Here is a 22443-nt window from a genome sequence, read left to right on the forward strand (position 1 = left end):
TACCAAGAAACCGACGACTAGTTTCTCTATCAGGGTTTACTGCGACCTGTTGGTATTAAAAATGTAATTGCAGCTTCTGTTTTGTGTTGCACTCTATTGCTTGCACATCTCTGTTATGGTTTTATTACTGATCGAGAAAAAAAAAATACATATGGAATCTCTTCGCGGTAGAGAACAGAATACAAAAACATACAATGGTTGCAGCTAGAATCTTAGAAGGAAGTTACAAACATTGGATAACTCGATCACGGGATTGGTCCCTTTGTCTGAGGTTGATGATACTCGTCTTCAGAGACATCCTGAGAGATAGGGTGAGCACTGTCAGAGGCAGCACCATCAGAGACTGATAAGATGCTGAGTGAGTCTAGAGAAACAGAAGCAATACCCTCCAAGGCAGCAAGTCTTTTCTTATCGTCCTCTTTCATCCTCTCTGAATGTATATTTATGTTGAAATCCGAGCCATCGTTTCCACCAAAAGCTGACTCCATCTTGTCCATATCGAAATTCTCATCCATGATCTGCTTAGTGTTTTGATCATCCGAGTAAACAAACTTCACTTTGTTCCGTGTCTTCGGCTCTAAGAAAGGCCTCGCCACCTATATAATAAAACCCAACAGTCACACTCACACACTCATTAACGTTATAAACCAACACAACTTTTTAATGAAATTAAGCAAAATCTAACCTTCCAGAAGGGTTCAAAGAACTTGGGAGGATTGTAAAGAACAGCGAAAGCTAAACGCTCAGGGTAATGTTCTTGTAACACATGAGCTGTTTCTTTTGTAGTTCTTAATGATACGTTAGCCAAACTATAGCCGTGGAAGTCTATCATCCACACCATTTGTTCTTCCCCTGGTGGCAAATTTTGGACTGCGTTCTCCATACAATACACAAGGTATCTAATTTGGCCTTTCACTGACTTAGAATTCTGAACAAATCAGATCAAAAACTAAATATGAGATCTCAAAGTATAAGCATAAAGCAACTCTGTGCCTTGAAATTGATGATGGGAACAAACCTCAACACTAGGTCTCATGAGAAGAACAGGTCGTCCAAGTTTATCGACACAAGTCGATCTATATATCTTCCCTGTCTCAGATTCACCAGCTACTTCCTCCTACGAAACACACAACAAACTCATCAGTCATACTGAACAAGATCACAACAATGTAACTCCCATAAAAAAATTTCAATGTTTTTTTTACCCAACATATCTCCTCAGGTTTGTATTGAACTCTCCATTTCAAGGTTTCTTTAAGCATCTTAGTAGCTTTATTGACATGCCAATTCCTCGCTCTTAAATACCTCAAAACCGCATCATCCGAACAAAAGCTCGAAAGTTTCTCAGGTAATGTGCCTAGCAGCTTCCTCACTTCCTCTATCTAAAATCCAAATTAATAACAAAAACACAATTCTGATTAGAAAATCCAACTCTAAAAACACTGAACATATTCAAAGTTACCTTTGCTTGTTCTTCTTCAGTTGGAACAGGTTTCACAAACCCATTAGTACTCATCACTGGATTAGGATTCATAACTTCGTAATTAACTTCTTTTTTAAACTCTAAAAAAAATGTTTCGAAAAAGAAAGAAACACATCAGTTTCCAAAACCCAAGTCAAATGATTACATTAAGAATCTTATTATTGTGATAAGAAAAAATTAGTGGTCGGGAAATGTCGATCTTAAATCTTACAGACTATTTTGACAAAAAAAATCTTACAGACAACAATCGTTTATCACGGAATCATAAAATCATGTGATAGAAAATGTCGTGTCGGGAGGATCTTTGTCTATTACCTAATTAGTACAAAGATCAAATTTCATATCTGGAACACTGAAGAAAGATTTCGAAGGTTTTAAGAACTTACCTTTGCAAAATATTGTCTTTGGGGAATCGAAGCAGAGAGAAGGGTACGATTTTGAAGTCAAACAAACAAATAAAAACGAGGAAATGTATTGGACTATTCTTTTATGATGAAAAATATATAATTTATTTTGTGATTGAGATCTGATCATCTAACGGGTAGGTGAGTATTTTGCTCTTTTGTTACCATTATTTTGGGGTCAAGATTTAGTGGTAATTGTAATGACATGGATCACTTAATGATATTCCTAAGATAATAAAATTTGAAGACTTATCTCCTAGTAGAGAAGCACATTTGAAGAAAAAGTTGATGTGTCAGCATAGTACAGATTCTTTGCCATTGTATCAAATCCCCTTAAAACATAAATTTATTTACAATTTCTTGCCATAGTATTTATTAAAAAAAAATCATCTCCTCTGATCCTCTCCTCTCACCTATATATACGTTCTTTTCTTCACTAACACATAAATCTCCACAATGTACATGTTCTTCGTCAAAAGCAACCAAACAACTTCCGACTTCTTACAATTCTCCATCTACGAAATTGACATGCCTACTTTCAGAGTTGTTTCCCACTTTAACACAAAGTTTCAAATAAATAATGAAACTAAAGATGTACCTTCATCTGAAGCAGATTTTGTCCCAATCGCAAAGCTTTATGTCCATCCTTTTACATCATGGTTCAAGAGAAATTGCCAACACAAATCACCTATATATGTTTATCATGAGATTCCTCACAAGTTCGTGTATGATGTCAATGCCAAACAGTGGAAGAGAAACCTCTGTTCTGTAAGCTTCGTTTATTTTGATTCTATATTCCCTACATATACATCTACTTTTAACAAATACAGTCTATCTTCCATTTCTACAGGTTCCAATTGGTCAGATTCATAATGTCAAGCAGTTGTTTCAATATTTAGTCAAAGGAGACGGACTCACAAGTGGAAGAAAGAGGATAAAAATAGGTCATGAAAACAACGAAGCTAAAATAGAGCACAAATAATTGATTCATGTCTATCAGTTGAAAACGAATAAGCACAATTATGTGATTATGCAAAATCCATTTAATATGTGTATTTCATTTCAATAATATCTATATATTCCCCCATCCATTCCAGATTTAATAAAGCACTTCTATTTAGATATTCTACGAATTAACCTTAAATCACCATATATTTAAGTTTAACAATATATTCGTTTCTGTCAACCGAATCATATAGATTATCTGTATTACCTATCTTCTATATATTAATTCAACGACAACAACAAAGAAACGAACAATAGAGAAGATAGAGAATATTCGTTACCTAAATAACAAATAAATACAATCAGTATATTCAATTTTTATTTTTCTAAAAGTTTTCAAGTTTACAAAAGAATTTACGACATTAATTATATTTATTAAACAGATCTTAGATTTGCGTTTAAAAAGCGTTTAATATATTTAGGAAAAACCAAAATCCTATTAGTGAAAACAAATATTAGTAAAAACAAATTATACCCAAAATTCCGATTTCAAAGACCAAACTGAAAATGATTGATTGTTATGTAATTAACTCTTTAATGTCCTTAATTTTAGCTTCAAATTTACAATCATATCAGTACATTTATTTAAAGTAATCCAATTTAAATTACACAAAATCTTGATTACAGTTGCAAAGAAGATATTTTTAATTATTATTATGTTTTTATTCTACAAAACTCATTAAGGGGGAAGTATTGGTTTAGGATTTAGAAAGAATTTTAATGACTTTAAAAGTTAGGTAAAATATGTTGTTATTCAATCAAGACTTTTAAAAACTCTTTAAAAATTTGGTGTTATTGGTTGTGGATTTGTAAAAAGTTATCTAAAATCTTAATAAATCTAGTGTTATTGGATTAAGAGTTTTATAAAGTCATTAAAAGTTTTATGTTATTCAAGTAAAATAAAAGAATCTTGGATTGTTAACGAATTCAAATTTTATGTTATTGGTTTATGATTTTATATCATTTCCTTCATAACAAAAGTCATGAAAACTCTTTCATTAAATAGAAAGATTTTACAAGATTAGACAAAACAAATCATCAAGATTTTAAAAAACTTCCTAAACAATCTATTAGAATCCTTCATTTTTAACTTTCAATTTTCTATGATTCTAACAATCAGCAAGAACATAAAATCATTAAAATTCTTTCTAAATCCTAAACCAATACCTCCCCTAAGTTTCCAGATTATTCAACGAAAATAACACAAAATCTACTCCACACCGGAAAAAGCTGAATGGAAAACACACAAAATCTTTCATTTGCGTAGGAAAAGCGATTAACATAATCACAAATCATCAAAATTCTTGGATTTGCATAACCAAATTTCGCTCAAAAAAGATTGATTCTGACGTAATTAACTCAATAATGTCCTTTATTTAGGAGCTAATTTACAATCATATCAGTACATTCATCTAAATTAATTCAATTTAAATTAAATTTATATAACCGTAAACCTTGAATACAGTAGCAAAGAAGATATTACTAATTAATATTATGATTTTATTCTACAAAAGTGATTAAGTTTCCAAAGTACTCAACGAAAAAAACACAAAATATACTACACACCGGAAAAGGAATCATTTACAACACACAAAATTTTTGATTTCCGTAGAAAAAGCGATTAACATATTAACGATTAAATAATTTCCTGGATTTCCATAAACAAATTTAGCCAAAAAATCCGAAATCAAATACCTAATCAAATATTTTCTATAATTTCGAACTTGCTCAATTGGAGGGAATTAAACATATGATACTCTCCCTATAAATACGTGTTTCCATACACCATCATTTCCACCACTTCAACAAGCAAACAAATACAAAGTTTACAAGCAATATATCTTTTATTCTCTAATGGCTTCTTTCAACAATATTTCTATCAAGGTGAAGATCATCAGGTAGTGGAAGCAATACTCAGCTACCACCGGTGAAACTATTGATATGATCTTGATAGATGCAAATGGTTGCTATATATATGCTTACTTTTACATATATATTTGCTAATATTATATTTTACTTATATATCCTTTTATTCTCTATCTATATAGGGCGGCAAAATTCAAGCTACCATCAAGAATGCTCTCACCGGTACGTTTAGCGACCAACTTGATGAAGGGGACTCAAGAATCATCATCAACTTTGCTGTTTTTCATTCAGCAAGCATGTATCAGACAACAGATCATCCTTATCGGATTGCCTTCATTCCTAACACACGTGTTAGGAAATGTGACATTCCTTTACCTGCTGAATTGAACAGAATTTCTCCAGTGAAGTTTGGAGAAATCATTGATGGTACTTTGGATGACAACTACTTGGTTGGTAGGTCTTTTTATATTTATTGTATTTTTGCAAAAAGAATAACGAATTAAGATGCACATCTGACCTGTTATAATCGTTTTTGTTCTAGACGTCGTTGGCCAACTGGTCAATGTCACTGAATTTGAAGATGTACCTGTTAATGGGAAAATCGAATTGAGGAATGAAATGTATATACGAAGTATAGTGTTTTATTGTCTTCAAAGTAATTTATCAGCAAAATTAACTATTTACCATTTTTCAATTTGAAGGGATGAATGGCTCACTGTTGTGCTCTGGGGATCATTCGCTGAGCATGTGAACAACAACATCCAAGCATTTCCTGGAACCACTGTCATCTGTGCAATTCAATTTGGAAAAATCAAGATCTGGAAAGGTACTGACTTAATAATAAAATAACTGATGAGTTTATAACTTCATATTGTTTTCTGAGATAAATTATCCCACAATGTAAATATCCAGAAAATCGTTCATTATCCAATGCTTACCATTGCTCAGTTTTGATGATTAACCCGGACATGCCTTCTCTGAACGAATTCAAGGCTCTGTAAGTAAACGATATGTTGAGTTAAAAAAGAATATTGATTTCTACATTTTCTTTATTCTGATTTCACAACTAACTACATATACGTGCATATGTATTTAGGCTTCCAATGACAACCTAGCCTTACTTAGCAGTGGTTAACTCAAATCCCCTTGCAATTGTTGGTGGGGTTTCTGACAGAGATGATTTCTTTGTCCATACACTAAGGAGAACAAGTGCTGAAGTGAAGTCTTCCCGAGAGTTACCTTTTTTTTTTTTTTTTTTTTTTTTGTCAAACCAGTTCTTTCTTCATTCATTCAAAAGGAAAACATTGGTTACAAGGATGGATAGGAGTTCCGAGAAAACTCAAGGTTATAAACATCAAAGAGAAAGCATTCAGAGATGCAGCATAAATATAACTATGATAGAACGACTGTAGATCCACGAACAATTGAAGACATGAGCTAAAAAGCATCTTGCCACAAGTAAATTCAGGGTAAGTCGCGAGCACTTCCACGAGCAATTCGGGAGGTTGATGAGTGGTCACTGTCATATGACAACGTGACGTTGAAAAGGAATCCGTAACCATAGGTCTCGTCGGCACAAGACACATTACTTTCTCTACACAAGACAGTATAACGGTTAGGACAAAGAGGCAGTCTCTCGACTTAAGAGTCATCAATCCGAGACATGAAATGGTTCTCTCCATAAAGGGGGAAGGGGAAAATGAAAACGCAAGAGCTATTGATATATATGGAAACTGATGCACAAAGCTGAGTCACAAACTAAGACATGAGTTCTTCAAAATAAAACTTCTTTATTAGATAATTTGTTTAGTAAAATTACAAGTTTCACTCAATCAATTATCTAATCTCTCATGTTCATGGATCTATACCCAATCCAAGAACCTCTCAAAACAAACCCCTTAGTCCCCTTAAGCGTTATGCTTTCCTACAAAAACCCACATAACCTTAATGTGTAAGAATTCTCTTGCTCTTTTTGTGCTCACCTCTACAAAGGCTTAGCCCCTTATTTATACACAATAGGTTGTGGCCATACAAGCTTAAATTCCTATTCTAATCCTAATAGGAATTGCCAAATCTCTTTGCGAATTTCCTTTTCTTTTATGGAATAGGAAATTCTTCATCATGTTTCCTTTTCTACTAAAAAGGAATCTCTTCATGCTTCTAGACTCTTCTCCAAGCTTCTAGTCTTCATAAACTTCATGGTTTGAATGTTAATCGCCTTAGCTGCTAACCGCTTCATGTTATCTGCTTCGTTGAACTACTTCTTGTAGTACTCTGAACTAGTGCAGCGACTACATCAACATCTTCATCTTCATCTATGCCTTTCATAAATGTCTTTTTCTTTTTCTTTTCATCTTGTTGTAAAACTCAGTTAATAATACATCAATAGAAAACACAGTTCTCTCCACAATGGAGGATGGTTGCAGCAAGAAAATCTCCATAGAGGCAAAGATTGTAAGCCGGAGACCCTCAAGGTCGGATATAATTCTTTTTATCATTAGAACGATAACGGAGGTTTCCACCCAGAAAGAAGAGTTGTCGTGCGTCCTCGACAAACTCACCGGAAAAGGCGCAAGTAACGGTCCAGGATTATCTCCTGCCATCAACGAAATCCGGAGAATGGATTCTTCTGGGGCAAGCTTGTAATTGGTGTTGAAATGGTTGTGCATTGAATCAAAAATCTTTGAACTTATACAAACATGAGATGTAATCAGAGAAGAACTTTGGACCAGGATTCCTAGCTGATAGTTACAAAGCTACTTTAGAGATGTCGACACTAGCCGCGACTTGTGCTCTCGACCAAGCATAGCAAATCGAGAAAAGTATCGGACCATCAAGCTTAAGTGAGCTAAACATTTATTAATTATAACAGACCTGGACCTAGCAGATGTATAAATTGGTCCACAGCTTTTGAAGATGGGCCTACATGGGATGCATACTGGGCCAAAAAGAAAGAGATCCAATAAGCAAAACCCTAGGTTCCCTTTGGCTGTTCGGATGATGGTGAGTATGTGGCGGCTGAACAGCGGCGATATGCTTGTCAGCGAGGTTTGTAGAATGGAATCATGTAATGCGGGTGAGCTAAGGTACCACTTGGGGAGGATGGGTGATGAGTCTTGGTCGGAGGATGGGTAAGCGGCGAAAGGGTTTGCAAAGGTTCTCCGGTGGTATCTAGGAAGGTTTCAGATCCGACGGATCTGTGTGGTTTAATGAGACAGTTCTCAGATTTTGAGGAGAAACAATATTTAGAGGTGAGAGCCTCATCTTTTACTAGCTTAGGCGCTTGGAGGAAGAACCGAGGAAGAGAAAGAAGATGACTCGCCGAAAGACACCAACTAGTTCCATCGGAAGCCTCGGCCGCGACAAAACGGGGATGCAAAATGTTTAGAGTGAATGAAGAAACTATGAGCCAAAGAAGTGAGAACGTTGTGAAAAAGCTTTGAGATGGCTGGATCTCCCGACGCCGGCGAGACATGCCGTCGCCGGCGTCGGAAAACATTGCTGAAAAGACTGCCTCGATAATGGTGCCCGAGAGAGTGGAATATATGGTATTTCCCAATAACGTATCTTGTCCCCGAGAGGTACCTATAAATAGCAAATAATATACATTAGGAAGAACATTGTCAATAAAATTGATTTGTTAAAAATTCTGACGTGTATTATAAATAACAGGTTAGTAAGTGTATTGTTAAGGCTACTATATTAGCCATCGATAGCGATATGGGTTGGTATTATTGGAGCTGTAAGGATTGCTCCAAGAAGGTTGTCCCAGTCCTTCTTGATGGCCTCGACGAGGATGAGGCTGTTGACATCTTACCAATGGCTTTCCATTGTACCCGATGCAGACTCGACAATCCCATACTTGTGCTAAGGTAGAAAATGTTTATTTTTTAGGTTTAAGAAATTCGAAATAATTATTGTTTGACTATAGGTTTAAGTTACACATTCATGTTACTGATCACACTGGGAACACCAATTTCCTCCTTTTCGACAATCTTGCTCAACAGATTGTTGGTCACACTGCATTTGAGTTGGCTCCAGCAGAGCAAGCTGAGGTTAAATTGAATAGACAGTTTTATATTTATACAATCATTTCTAAACTCACTTATGTAATATGACCATTAAATTGAATAGACAGTTTTTTTGATTTTATTTGAGTCTTTTCTGTATATTTATATAGGGGATCCTAATAAGAAGAGTTATGCCTTAATTTTTTAAACTAAAAAGTTATATATTTAGCACAGAATTACTATTTATAAAACAAAACACAACTAAATTTAAACAAACTTTTCTAAACTCAGAAGTGATGTATAACCATTAAATTGAAAATCAAATTCATACTAACCATGTTGTGCAGAAGTTTGTTGAACCATACTCAACGACATCGGCCATGATTATATGCTCTTATGCCAACCTATTCAAGCCAAAAAAGCATGGATAAGAAGATCGTTATAACCATTTTTGAAGTTCTAGACACCAGCATTTCAATATGTACTACTATACGTGTGAAATGAATATAAATACATCTATATGAAACGTTGTTAAATATTGAGGAGATAAACGAAAGAACCTCTTTTCTTTTCCACCATTGCTTTCTCCGTCACTCCAATTTCTGAATATTTGGTATTAACCCGTGGGAAAAAAATTTCCAAAAAAGAAAGACATGTTGTGGTTAATTTTTGGATACAATCAAATTTGACGAACTTGAACCAAAATAAACTAAGAAATCCCAAAATATATTAGCAAACGGAAATTGTTTAGTGTAACATAGTTGTTGTCATGGGGGATTCGATTAGGGAGTGAGGGAAGCCATGCGTTTTTTTTTTTTTAGCTCATGTAGTTGTAACTAGCCTCTAAGAGTTGAGCAGTGAATTATATAAGCTTTGCTAGTTTAGCAGCAACAGACCTTAGCTCAAGGGTCATTTTGGATTTGTCTAGGTCTAGGTTCTGGGCAGTGTGTCAAGGTTTTAGGGTATACTCTAATTGATCAAGTCTCTAGTATTGTTTGGTGTGGAATGAATGGCCAGAGACGCAGAGGCCTTGTGGTGAGAGCTGGAAAAACTGCTCTGTGTCAAACGAAGAGAAGCAGATCAAGAAAATCTCTGGCTAGGACTCATGGTTTCCGTAGGAGGATGAGGACCACTAGTGGTAGAGCGTGTCAAGGGACGCTGGAACCTCTGTCCCAAGTCCAACCCTAGCAGTGGCAAACAGTCTTGACTGTTCTTTCTCTTCTCACTCTATATGTAATCTTGTTTGTGTTGCCAGAAGATACAACGAGAGAAACATGATTGATGATTATATGAGCTCTTTTCTTCGTTTAGATCTTATGTATTCTTGATCTGTTGTTATAAGTCAATGTTCATGGAATCCATCTCACTATCTCAGCGCCACTATTGTACTTGCGTCAATTAGTTTGGACCTGATCAAAGGCTAAAAACTTCAAAGCCAAAATTACTAAGTATCATACCTGATACGGACTTCCAAATCCACAAAAACGTTAAACATCATGTCCTGTCTACACAAGTTTCTGATACAATCATGGTACCATGTGTGAGACACGCCAGTGACACCAATTAGTCTTGTGTGTGAGACGAGTGAAAATGAAGCGCTGTGTTCATTGTTTCATTACATACGGAAACTAAAAATACTACCAAACATATCTACATTGTTACTTGAGTGAACAAACAGGAAGAGCTGCATGCTCTCATCCTAAAGGCGGGCCTTCTGTGTTGTGGGCGAAGGAGTGAAAAATACAAAGAGGTTATATATTTATTGGTTTGTTGAATTGCAAGAAGTCATCGCGGAATAATTGGCTATGATTGTTAGAGCATGTTTTGATTCATAATAGAGGTTATGGGTTCAAGACTCCAAGTCAAATTATTTTGTTTTTCATTTAAATGTGAAAACACATAGTTTTGGTATTTTATGTAAGGAAGGATACGCGTCGGAGGGTTATATTCCGGTCTAAAAGATAATAATTTAACTACAAAAGTCCACATTGATAGCAGTACAAGATAGCTCCTTTTTCTAAACTGGTATGAAAGATAAATGTTTTATTTTGATTACTCTATCATAGCATTAAAACAATGTTATGACAAAATAATCAGTAACCAACCGGGAAGATAAAATCACTTACTCCGCCAAAAATTTAGTGAAAATTTTCAGATCTTACCCCAAAAAACCTTTAAAGTGCCAAATCAAAACATTAAAAAATAAATAAAAAGTTGGTTAGAGAGGAAAATAAAACTTTCACGAGCTAGATCATCTTCTCTTCCATATAGCCTCGCCGTCTCTGATCTTTTTCTTCTTCTCCACTGTTTCCCTAAACCTTCTTTGTTCTCTCACTGTGTCGTCCTCTCTCTCTCTCCCCCTTTATGTCATTTTTTTTGTCAAAGAGCTTCGACGGTCGTATACACACCATGTGTTCGATGAAATCACTGTGATGGTGTTGTGATGGGATATTGAAAGGGTTCTATCTTAAACAACGATTGTTGTTCTTCCTCGCTCTTGTTATCAGTCGCTCTCACACAATCGCGATTTGCAAGTAAGCCTCTTCAATTTCTTAGATTCGAGTAGTTCTCCCGAAAATCAGTTTCAATTTCGTTCTCATGTTAGGGTTTTTGGTTTTTGGGAGTTGATTTAGAAGTTGTTGGAGATAGAGATCTAAAAGTTTGGATTTTTGGTTGGTTTAATTAGTTTGGAGATAGAAAAAGACGAGGAGGCAATTCACGCCCTTCCCCACATTCTCCGCTGTAAGCTCTCTCTTTCCTTATCAGAATCCTAAGGAAACAACTCAACACATTCTCATATCTGTTGCAACGTTTATGTTTTTTTTTTTTTTTTTTTTTTTTTTTTTGTGATTCTCTTTAGGTTTATTTGGGTTAAAAGTTAAAAACATTTTTGATTTATCACTAGTGTTACTGCTTTGGTATTGTGGGAAAAGTGCTGAACTTTGTTTGGTTTCTTCTTTTGTGGTCCAAATTATTTAATTTTTTTGTTGTTGTTTGTCGCACAGGTTTGGAGATAGAGAAGCTTCTCTTTTCTTGTAATCACAAGACAGGTTAGTATTTTGAATGGTTGAGTTAGTACATTATTGTGGTTGTTGTTGTTTTCTCTAAAAGTTTAACTACCTTACAGGTTTTTGCATTGAGAGATGGGTGATAGTGAAGGTACCATCAAACTAGTTTAATTTGTTTGGTTTAGTACTTTGTTAGGGGAAGAGAATATATGTGCCAGATTCGAAAGTCAGTCTCACTCTTTACCCGGTAGCGACATTGATAAGCTCTCTAGATTTTGTATAAGAAAGACATATTCTTTTATTACGAGTAGAAGTGTTACAGTTTCGAGTCAAGTAACTAATAAGTAAAGTAAACTTCCTTATGTTACTCAGGAAGTGATCTCCAAAGTCCAAGCATTGTGGGAAGATTTTGAAGTGACTTTAAGTTTGAAAGGTTTAATAAAGTATGAAACCTTTTTTAATTAAGTCTCTTAAATCAATTCTGATTCTAAAGATGTGTAAATGTAACAGGGTAGACTGTTAAGAAGATATGATGGTTTGCGGGAATCAATGGCAGTAATCACTGATCATGCCAAGCTTCTCGTCAAGTTTTGACTCTTTTGACTCTAACACAATGTGTGTGGGATTCTCGCTGTTCTTGGTTGCATCGACAACACTTAAGCTAAACGTTCTCGTATCATCGAACTCTATCGCGGGTACTCTCTCTCAATCTTCCCCTGTTTCATTTTATCAATCACCCATCAACTTGTTCTCATAATCTATAAAGGCTGCGCATTGTATACTGAAGAATCGTTTATGAATGAATTTTAAAAAAGTTGAAAACTTTTTTAAGGAGGGAATAAGATGTGTTTGCTTAATCAGTCACTGTTTGATTTGGCTGAAAAAAAAAGATTTGATCTTTGTAGAGAAGACCCGAATTGATTGTTTGGATTGATTACTTCTGTTTGTGTAGGTTGAGGCATAGAGGTCCTGATTGGAGTGGAGTCCATTGTTATGAATATTGTTATCTTGCTCATGGGCATTTAGCCATCATTGACCCAACTTCTGGAGACCAACCGCTCTATATCAAAGACAAGACCATCGTTGTCACGGTACTTGAAACAATGTCAATCATGTGTGAACAAATGTCAAATTCTAGACCTTTGTCAATTGTATCATCTGAATAGTAAATCAAATGTGCTCACGATGTCAGGTCAATGGAGAGATATACAACCACAAGGTTTTGCGTGAAAAGCTCAAGTCTCATCAATTCCACACTGGTAGCGACTGTGAAGTGATTACACACCTTGTAAGTATGTGTAATTGAGAAAAGACTGAATTGTTGCTTATGGATTACTATCTGCTGTACCTTTTTGCTTATTGCCAGTTAGTGAAAATGTAACTGAGCATATTTATTGTTGCATTTTGGTCTGTCTTGCAGTACGAAGAACATAAAGAATACGTCATTTTGGTCTGTGTAAAATGACTTATAACATTATTTTAAAAAATTAAAAAAACCTGATAACAATATGGTAGAAGACTCTATCATAGCATATTTATACGACGCTATTGTATGTGTGATATCTACGATAACAGTGATCTAACATAGCGTTTGTGAAAAAGTTATGAATGACCTATTATAGCATTTTTCTACTGCTATCAACTGCTATCAATGTAGATATTTATTGTAGTGCTATGATTTTATAGGTTTCAAAAAAACTACCAAGATAATGACATTTTCATAGTCCAAAAGCCAAAATATCGGAGAAAGCCATGCCAGTGTTACACATTCTTTCATACCACATATTGCGTTTTGAAACATTAGCTGGTGTTGCCAATCCTTCTAGCAGAGATTCGCACATATTTATACTATCAAAGGCCTCAAAAGCTGCCTTAGATGCTGACACGTACGCTTTAGACCTTGCAAGCTGTTTAGCTTTTTTCAGTGCTGTATTTGAGAATTCATAACCTGTTATGCAAGACCCATATGGGATCTTAAGCGTCGGATCATTCGTTGTTCTATGCAAGCCTTCAATCATGGCCAGGTTCTTATAGCCCAACATTTCCGCCTTCTGGAAGACCACAGGGACAAGACCTTTCAGGTCGAGGGTGAACGTTGTAGGGTCAGAGGTTAGCCAAGGGATACAGAAGTGCTTGTAAATTGTTGGTTGTGAACAGAGTTGATCAAGTAATGCTTTTGTGACTTTGTCACTCGGTGAAAAAGATGAAGACGAAGACAAAGGGGTGATTGATAAAATAAGGAGAAGAAGAAGAAATGAAAATACATTACTTCTCACACCAGAAACGGCCATCTTCGTGAGTGTTGAAGAATAGTTATGTTTTATTTTATTTTTTAATGTAGCTCTTATATATGAAATTTTCTATCTTTATAGGATGTCTACATTATTAAGAAAAAAATCACCTTAATTTCTTCTTTTTTTGTTGGACAAAAAAAATCACCTTAATGAAGTAACAAACTCTACATTATATAAGAAATTGTGATAAAATAGTAAAAATATCTTATTATATATAATTGGGTTTTCAAAGTTAGCCCTTACCATAATTTTGACACATATCAAGTTATTAATCTAAGATTTTAACATGTGTAAAAGTTAATATTTAATAGGGAACTTAAGATTACGACAACAAAAAAATACAAAAAATTTGTTTTAAACAACATTAATAATATAAAAAATAATTATTATAAAAAAATTACAAAAATTAAGCAGTTTTTAAAAATAATTATAAGATTATATACTTATTTTAAATTTATAACATTATTTACCTATTTAAATTTTAAATTATTAATTCTACAAAAAATAGAAAAGAGATTACGGAAAATATACAGTAAATTATTAATTCTAAAATATGTAAATAATCGCTTCTATATAAACATAGATCATCCCATATTTTTCATTTAACAAAATAATTTATTCGAAAATAATGCTTTCAATTTTGTTTTATTGGTGAAACATTTTTAATGGGAAGACAAATTTTTTTTTTTTTTTTTTTTTTTCCAAAATATACTCATAATTTATTATTTTTCAGTTTGGAATAGGTAAGATTAATATGTTGACAAAAAAAAAGGAAAATTAATATATGCATCTTCTTTTTTAATACTGTATTTTAAAATTTATTGTAGTAGTTTTAGATTGTTTTATTTAATTTATATTTTCACCTTTGAATTATTTGAGATTCATAAATTACCGTGATTATAATTTTTTACTATTTTTTTAATTGTTTCAAATTATTTTTTTTTATAATTTCTTAACCTTAATTGGTTGGTTATAGACCTTTTTGTGCAAACATAATTATTATCATTCGTTCAATCCCAAAAGGAGATAAAAAGGAGAAGCTCATCAACCTAATGGTTGGACAAAACAAGCTAATCAAACACAAACTTACAACAAACATAGATAGATAGATTGGATAAACATAAATTGTTGTTGATAGATCCATAGGAGTTCGGAGACAAAGACAACATCATGGTGTGTCAAAGAAACTTCCACGAATACATAGGAAATTTTAACATTAGTTATTATTAAAAGATTTTGTGTCACTGGAAAAGAGTCTTTAGTTTCATTGGTTGTTGGAGTAAGCCACTTTGAGATAGCTAAAAGACGTGAACATGTACTCTCCACACAAGAGGAGGGCAGAGCCGAGATTCTCTCTATGGTGGAGGAGGTTGGGCGCAAGGTTATCTCCCCAAGAGAGGATGGTGGAGGAGGTTGGACGTAAGGTTATCTCTCCAAAGGACAAAGGCAGAGCCAAGGTTATCTCCATGGTGGAGGTGGTTGGACGCAAGGTTCTCTCCATAAAGGAGAAGGACAGAACCGAGGTTCTCTGCATGGTTGGTCATACACTATTGTGTTGTAATTTATTTTTTATTTGAAATATTTTTTGAGCCAACAATTTTAGTGATTAAAGAAACTATGCAAAAGTAAAACTAAAAAGACATATAATAGTTGGTTTAATTTGTTCATATAGACATTTTCTAGGTGGTGGTAAATAATATATTTGTAACATACAATATACCTAGGTGTACAAAAATACACATTTAATGGGAACATACATAAAAGATTTGTGATATAAATCAGTGTATTATATCAAAAAGAAAATTTATAAATAATTTACAATAAATTTTTAATATATTTATATTAAATTAAATTTTATTTACAAAACTTTAAACTCGCACATCGGGCGGGTCTTTATCTAGTTTATAATAAAGATAGAAATTAGCTAATATACTAAGTCAATCAAGACCTGATGCCATAGTAGCTAATATACTAAGTCCAACCTCAAAAACTGTTATATCAAATTTGGTGTAAGGAAATTGTGATTCCTATTTGGTAGGGTTAATAAAATCTTGACGCAATATTGTTTATGTTAGCTTAAGCTTGAAGGACAAGCAAAGATAAGAAGGTTCTATACTATTTCCTACCGAGATATGGATTAGGATTAGTTTAAGATACTTAGGAGTTATCTAAGTTAAACATTTAATATAATAAAGTAAGCTTCCACCTCTAAGGAAAATCCAACTGATTGCCACGTGACACTTGTATATCTGATACTTGTATATCTGACATTTGTCCTCTTTTTCTTCCCCTTTTTTCTAATGCTAAACAAGGTTAATGGACTGTGGGTTATGTTTTTAATAAGTGGTTATTGAGCCACTTTAATTCTTTATGTATGAAAAGTAAGTCGAGCAAATTTATCGTCTTCTCTCCCAAAATAATAACGACAAAGGAATCTACAGTAGAGTTGATGTGATTCTCTCAAGAAATCGACACTCTAAGGTAGGTAGACTGATAATCCTAGAACTCCGATGACTCACGAAGCTGGATGATAAGGCGTGAGATGAACTCAAAAATCCTTATGCCTCAAACTCTCTTAAAACAAACCAAACAAAGCAAGGCGGTGAAACTTTAGATAGAAGCTTCGCGGAGACAAATGACAAGGAGTGAGATGAATCCCGAAAATCCTTGTGCCCTAGACTCTCTTATAATGATTCTTCAATCCTCAACTAATGAATAGCAACGTCAAGCGCGGCAGAATCACTTGATATACCGTAAACTCTTTGAAGTAACCCACCAAGGAGATCTCTTTGATGTAGCCCACCAAGGAGAAAGAACAAATTCCAAAAGGAACAAAGGAGTTTTCCACTCTCAAATAAAAGATAAAGATTTCTTGAATTGATTATTTCTCAGATGAGATTACATGTGTTTACATAGAGATAAGAAATTTGGTAACAAAGCCAATAATTAATTATTCTTGAAACTAGATGACAGTAGAGATATTAAGTTGAATCAAAACCCAACTCTTGGTGCATGTTTCTCTTCCTCCAAAGTGACTCTTGATCTTTATTTTTGTGATTTCTCTTTGACCACAAAATAAAGTGATTATTTTGGGCTTTTTTGGGCTTGTATTAGGCTCAAAGTGGACAAGACATGATAAACATCATCACTTATAGAATTTTTCATGCTCTCTTTGGCCATAAGCTCCTAAATTAACCCATTAAGTGCATCCTTGACCGTCTTTCCCTTTGACTCCTTGGTCCAATTTGGTGTTGAGAAAAAACATGGGCTGTATGATTTCTTCACCTTGGGCTTTGTAGAAACAACTCTTGGGTGCCAAACATAATTCTGGAAGCACCTAAACAATTAGATCTAAAACTCTTCATGTGAAGAACTAGATTGACCTCCTTTGGCAAATGGAGTGTATCCCCGTGATCCGTGGGAAAAATATTATGTTCCTGAGCTTGTTAGATACATAAGAGAACCATTAATATCCTACAAGTGGTTTCGTGTCGAAATTATTGCTGAGTTGATCTGTGTAATACGATCTTTGGCTCAGACGTGAAACAGAGACTGGGATAGATCCACTTACTTGAGATATCCATATCTTTCACATATGAACTGATCTTAATGTTATTACAAATATCCGTGGTTATGGAATGGATCCAGATTCCAGAAAAATTTGGTTCATAGCTTGAATCTTTCTGACTTGGTCGCAATCCTCCGTTGAATGCTCGTAGGTCTAAATCGCGTAGCCATGAGTTCACCTAATTTGTACAGGGATATGGCGAGATAGCCAAACCACTCACGGACCTGTTAAAGAAATATCAGTTCGAGTGGAGTAAACAAAGCAAAGAAACTTTTGTCAAGCTCAGAATGGCTATGACGACAATACTAGTTCTGGCATTGCCAGATTTTACGGAGGTGTTCGTGGTGGAGTCGGATGCGTCTGGATTCGGGTTGGGGGCTGTACTAATGCAGAAGGAGAGACCCATTGCCTATTACAGCCAGAATTTATCGGAGACAGAGACTTAAGTCTATATATGAGAGAGAGCTCATGGCAATTGTCTTTGCAATTCAGAAATGGCGCCACTACTTACTAGGAAGGAGGTTCCTGGTAAGAACAGACCAGAAGAGTCTGAAATTCTTGTTGGAGCAGCGAGAGATAAACATGGAGTATCAGAGGTGGCTCACCAAACTAATGGGATTCGACTTTGATATTCATTATAAACCCGGTCTGGAGAACAAAGCTGCAGATGCGCTGTCCCGTAAGGAAGTAGTGCCCTCATTATTTGCTATATTCGTCCCTGCAGCCATCCAGTTAGAGGAAATCAGTTCAGAGGTGGACAAGGACCATATATTGAACAACATTATCAAGGGCCTGCAATAAGATGAGGGAACCCATCCTGAGTTCTCTTTAGTCCAAGGCCGACTGTTAAGACAAGGCAAGCTGGTAATTCCCAAGAACTCAGCCATCACGAGACTGATTATGAGAAAGTTTCATAATGGAAAGTTGGGAGGACATGGGGGCGTTCTGAAAACTCAAAATAGGATTGGAGAATTATTCTATTGAGAGGGGATGATGACAGATATACGGCGACATGTTGCAGTTTGCTTGGTTTTTCAACGTTACAAATACTCAACGTTGGCTCCTAGTGGACTGTTACAACCCTTACCAATACCAGAAAAGGTTTGGGAAGACATCTCCATGGACTTCATCGAAGGATTGCCAAAGTCTGGTGGTAATAATGCGATCTTGGTGGTGATCGATAGGTTGACCAAATATGCTCATTTCCTGCTCATCAAACACCTGTTCACATCCACGGACGTGGCTAATCTGTTCATTCAGGAGATTCTGCGGTTGCACGGGTTCCCAAAAACAATTGTTTCGGACATGGATAAGGTGATAACCAGTAAATTATGGAAGGAGCTTTTCCGCCTAGCAGGAACCAATCTCTACTTCAGTACGGCTTACCATCCTCAATCTGATGGTCAGACTGAAGTCACCAACAGGAGTCTAGAAACCTATTTGCGCTACTTCGCGGGGGAACAACCACACACCTGGTCGAAGTTTCTTCCATGGGCAGAGCTGTTCTATAACTCGTCGTACCATTCTGTCATCAGAATGTCACCCTTTCAAGTGGTCTATGGCCGCAAACCTTCTACCTTGGTGAAATACGAGAACGGTTCCACTGCTAATGCTGAGTTGGAGACTCAGTTGCGTGAACGAGATGCAATGTTGGAGCTGATCAAGGAACAACTTCATAAAGCTCAGCAGCGGATGAAGAAGATAGCAGATGCACACCACCGAGAGGTCGAATTTGAGGTGGGGGAGCAGGTGTATCTCAAGATGAGACCTTTCAGGCGCCAGTCGCTGGCCAGAAGGACCAATGAGAAGTTAGCAGCAAGGTTCAATGGCCCCTACAACATCGAGGCCAGAGTGGGACAGGTGGCTTACCGGCTGAAGCTCCCTGACACGACAAAGATCCATCCGACATTTCACGTGTCACAAATAAAACGAGCAGTGGGGGACCAGATTGTGGCAGCCTCTATTCCAAAGCAACTCACGGAGGAAGGAATGCTCGAAGCAGAACCAGAAATAGTGCTGGACTCTCGCAAGAATCATGTGTCCGGATAAGCGGAGGTCCTAATCAAATGGAGGGGGTTGCCAAACTATGAATGCTCTGGGAATGGGTTAGCACCATCAAGGGACAATTTCCAAGTTGAACCTTGAGGACAAGGTTAATTTCAAAGGCCGGAGTAATGATACATTTGAGGTCCAGCATCCTCCTATTCTCTACCGCTACCAAAGGAAGAAGAGAAACCCAAGTCGCTAGCAGTCAAACTAATGGATCCAATAGCTCCAAGAAATTGTAATGGGGCCTTGGAGAGTTATCTTAGTTAATGAATAAATGTTACTGTCCTAGTATATGGCTGTAACGGTTTAGTATGTGGAGACAGGGTCTCAGTAGTAATACTTATGTAGTAGGTTGGGCAAGGAGAATGTTTCATCGGGGAGTTGATAAACTATGTAAGGGGGAGGGGAGAGACTCCATAAAGCAATTCTCTCATTTTGTTACCGTTGTCTCTTAATAAACAATACTTTCTAGCTTTGTCGTTGTTCTGTTCTCAAGTCTGTCACCCAAAACGTATCAAATGCTTCAGTCTCTTCCTTAAAACTTGACGTCTCCTCAAAGAATCAAATTTCCTCTTATCTTTGTGCTTCGATCAAACAAAGCAGAGAACCATTTCTGGTGGATCGTTACATAAACAACCAGAAAGTCCATTCCTTTCGACGGGATTCTCGAAGCTCTCGATCAGAATTAAAAACGGGTTTGTCGTGAACAGAGAGAGAAGTAGAAGAAGAAGCTGAAATCGGAAGTGAGTGGAGACAATTTCATTATCAGAGAGCTCATCGGGAGATCTATGGAACTCCGGTGAGACATATGTTGGCGACCAAACATTGACTTGACTGTGTATGTTATTGAAGGACTGGTTAAGCTATATAATGAAGACGATTGACAGATTGTTCTGGTAAAATAAAATCAACTACAGAAGACAAATAATGTCGTCGACCTCTAAAGCTTCAACAACGGCCACACTTACCATAACCTCCACATCGACCACCGCCAAATCGGCCGCCAACATTTCCAAAACGACCGCCAAATCGGCCGCCAACATTGCCAAAATGACCGCCTGAACCTCGATCACTACCAGAATGTCCAGTGTAGGAATCTCTTATAAGTAGAGCCTTCTTAACTACAAGTTCCTTTCCAATCATATGACTACCATTAAGTTCCAACGCCTTCGTTGCTTCTCCTTTTAAATCAATGTAAGCAAATCTGTCAAAAGAAAAATAAAAAACATAGCTTTTAGTTATAACGTCTTTAACTTTAACTTGTAACAATTTGAGGAGAAAATCACAAACCCTTTGAAAAAACCGGTTTCAAAGTTTGTTGGAACAAAAACCCTTGTGATCTCCCCACAGGCACTGAAATGTTTACTTAATGCGGTCTTGATATCATTCTCTGGAAGTGAAGAGCCGAATCCTTCAACGTAAATCGTTTGAACACTGCCATACCACCAATATCAGTGACAATAATTATCAAGCACAGCAACATGGAAAAAGTCAATATATTCACCTGCTTTGTGGAGACACTTCATCAGAATTTTTATCTGCTGAATCTGAACTGCTTGCATTATTGCTAGTAGGCGGAGCTGCCTTCTGTCGTAGGCATGGTTACATTTTCATAAACAAGTAACTAGGAGAGTTACCACACGCCTGTGCGGGCAAGAATTAAATAGAAAAAAAATCTAAATTAATTGTCCAAATTTTTAAAGTAAAGTTTTGTTATTTTTTATAATGTTAGAAAATTTCTAATTAATTTTGTATCTAAAACTTTAAATTTCATGGACAAATAAATAATAATAGTTAATAAGATGTTTATTATAGTTTTCTATAATATATATATGTAAACTTTTAATTAAGATTTTGAAGCTCATTTGCAAATTTTTAAATATTTAATGAGCTCAATACATTTGTTATGGATAATTTAAATTAGGTTGAATAATGATTTGGGCCAAAATATTTCATAATTTCGTGAAGACGATTGAGATAATTTAGGAAAGCAACCCATAAAAGGGTTTCTAGTACTTGTTCATACAAACATTCAAAAAAAAAATTAAAATTTGCATATACAAAAAAACGTTTTCAAACTAATGTGCCTAAAGCTTAAGCCTCTGAAGATTAACCTTGATGCTCCATGATATGATTTATGTAATAACGTCCAGCAAATTCCGAGCTACAAATATTAAAACAAATTCATAAGTTAAACTCTAGCATGGTACACTACTTGATATTAATAAACATTAAAAACTTACATAGCCTTGTGATGCTCAAGTCCTTCAAATTCCGGTTTCATAAAAATCTTGGAGGAGGCCAATGTGTTTACAATACACGGTTCACCTAGGGATGTTTAAATTGTTTTAAAAGTTTGGTAAATGAGTATACAACCTAGTCTTTAGCATTTGTTAAATCTAGCAAGTGTTATTAATAGTACATACCTTCATACTCTCCAACCATCCAGAAACGCAGTACACAAAACACCGGTTCAGTTTGATATGTGAGATGGCATCCAGATGACTCCCATGAAGACATGAAAAGGTTAGCATAGTAATTTATTGCACGACACTTTAGAGTTTCATTCCTATAGATGAAGATACTTGTTACATTCTATAATAAAGCCAAACTTATAACTCTTAGAATCAATAAAAGTGGAATAAATGTGTCTTACCTGCCATTTAATAGTGTCAAAATAACTTCATTTTCACCATTTCCATTTCCCTGATTTCTTCTGTCCTCCATAGCTACTACACATCCGCAAACATCTATTT

General features: G+C 35.5%; 2 protein-coding genes and 3 long non-coding RNA genes across 12 annotated transcripts; 2 read left to right on the forward strand and 3 right to left on the reverse strand.

The window, feature by feature from the left end:
• Positions 1–96: 96 nt before the first annotated feature.
• On the reverse strand, positions 97–2145 carry LOC104707180 (uncharacterized). Of its 2 annotated transcripts, XM_010423481.3 has the most exons (7): positions 1870–2145; positions 1463–1563; positions 1206–1382; positions 1019–1117; positions 686–928; positions 386–596; positions 97–299 (listed from the first exon to the last, which is right to left on the reverse strand). In XM_010423481.3, the coding sequence occupies exons 1-7, from the start codon at positions 2015–2017 to the stop codon at positions 289–291; spliced, it is 990 nt and encodes a 329-aa protein (XP_010421783.1). In that variant the 5' UTR covers positions 2018–2145; the 3' UTR covers positions 97–288. The 2 variants fall into 2 exon arrangements, with proteins under 2 accessions (XP_010421783.1, XP_010421782.1); XM_010423480.3 differs by having other exon boundaries at positions 97–596.
• Positions 2146–2516: 371 nt separating this feature from the next.
• On the forward strand, positions 2517–2974 carry LOC104707182 (uncharacterized). Its single transcript, XR_754577.2, has 2 exons — positions 2517–2655; positions 2738–2974. It is a non-coding gene; the product is annotated as an uncharacterized LOC104707182 (long non-coding RNA).
• LOC104707181 (uncharacterized) lies at positions 2591–5546 on the reverse strand. The gene is made up of 3 exons (XR_754576.3): positions 5443–5546; positions 5276–5344; positions 2591–2686 (listed from the first exon to the last, which is right to left on the reverse strand). It is a non-coding gene; the product is annotated as an uncharacterized LOC104707181 (long non-coding RNA).
• A 498-nt stretch (positions 5547–6044) lies between these two features.
• Positions 6045–9462, reverse strand: LOC104709537 (uncharacterized). Its single transcript, XM_087461146.1, has 5 exons — positions 9257–9462; positions 9104–9172; positions 7086–8778; positions 6627–6682; positions 6045–6504 (listed from the first exon to the last, which is right to left on the reverse strand). The coding sequence occupies exons 3-5, from the start codon at positions 7425–7427 to the stop codon at positions 6045–6047; spliced, it is 858 nt and encodes a 285-aa protein (XP_087317272.1). The 5' UTR covers positions 7428–8778; positions 9104–9172; positions 9257–9462.
• A 1338-nt stretch (positions 9463–10800) lies between these two features.
• On the forward strand, positions 10801–14251 carry LOC104707184 (uncharacterized). Of its 7 annotated transcripts, none has more exons than XR_015563157.1 (9): positions 10801–11302; positions 11455–11510; positions 11774–11818; positions 11896–11927; positions 12149–12209; positions 12287–12471; positions 12729–12867; positions 12969–13064; positions 13463–14251. It is a non-coding gene; the product is annotated as an uncharacterized LOC104707184 (long non-coding RNA). The 7 variants fall into 7 exon arrangements; XR_015563159.1 differs by lacking the exon at positions 13463–14251 and adding an exon at positions 13197–13283 and having other exon boundaries at positions 12149–12219; XR_015563156.1 differs by lacking the exon at positions 13463–14251 and adding an exon at positions 13197–13283.
• The last annotated feature ends 8192 nt before the right edge of the window (positions 14252–22443 follow it).

This window comes from Camelina sativa, chromosome 8 (genome assembly GCF_030686135.1).
Source record: "Camelina sativa cultivar CO46 ecotype springtype chromosome 8, ASM3068613v1".
Classification (NCBI taxonomy): domain Eukaryota; kingdom Viridiplantae; phylum Streptophyta; class Magnoliopsida; order Brassicales; family Brassicaceae; genus Camelina; species Camelina sativa.

What these genes read in the sequence shown, in the direction of transcription:
- LOC104707180 (XM_010423480.3), bottom strand. Translation starts at nt 2,017, where the DNA reads ATGATCAGATCTCAATCACAAAATAAATTATATATTTTTCATCATAAA. An exon ending in AAAGACAATATTTTGCAAAG is followed by an intron (nt 1,564 to 1,869) that starts GTAAGTTCTTAA and finishes CATTTTTTTTAG; the next exon opens with AGTTTAAAAAAGAAGTTAAT. An exon ending in TCTTTGAACCCTTCTGGAAG is followed by an intron (nt 597 to 685) that starts GTTAGATTTTGC and finishes TTTATTATATAG; the next exon opens with GTGGCGAGGCCTTTCTTAGA.
- LOC104709537 (XM_087461146.1), bottom strand. Translation starts at nt 7,427, where the DNA reads ATGCACAACCATTTCAACACCAATTACAAGCTTGCCCCAGAAGAATCC. An exon ending in GAAAAAGAAAAAGACATTTA is followed by an intron (nt 6,683 to 7,085) that starts TGAAAGGCATAG and finishes GGGTTTTTGTAG; the next exon opens with GAAAGCATAACGCTTAAGGG. An exon ending in TTGAGAGGTTCTTGGATTGG is followed by an intron (nt 6,505 to 6,626) that starts GTATAGATCCAT and finishes TTTGTGACTCAG; the next exon opens with CTTTGTGCATCAGTTTCCAT.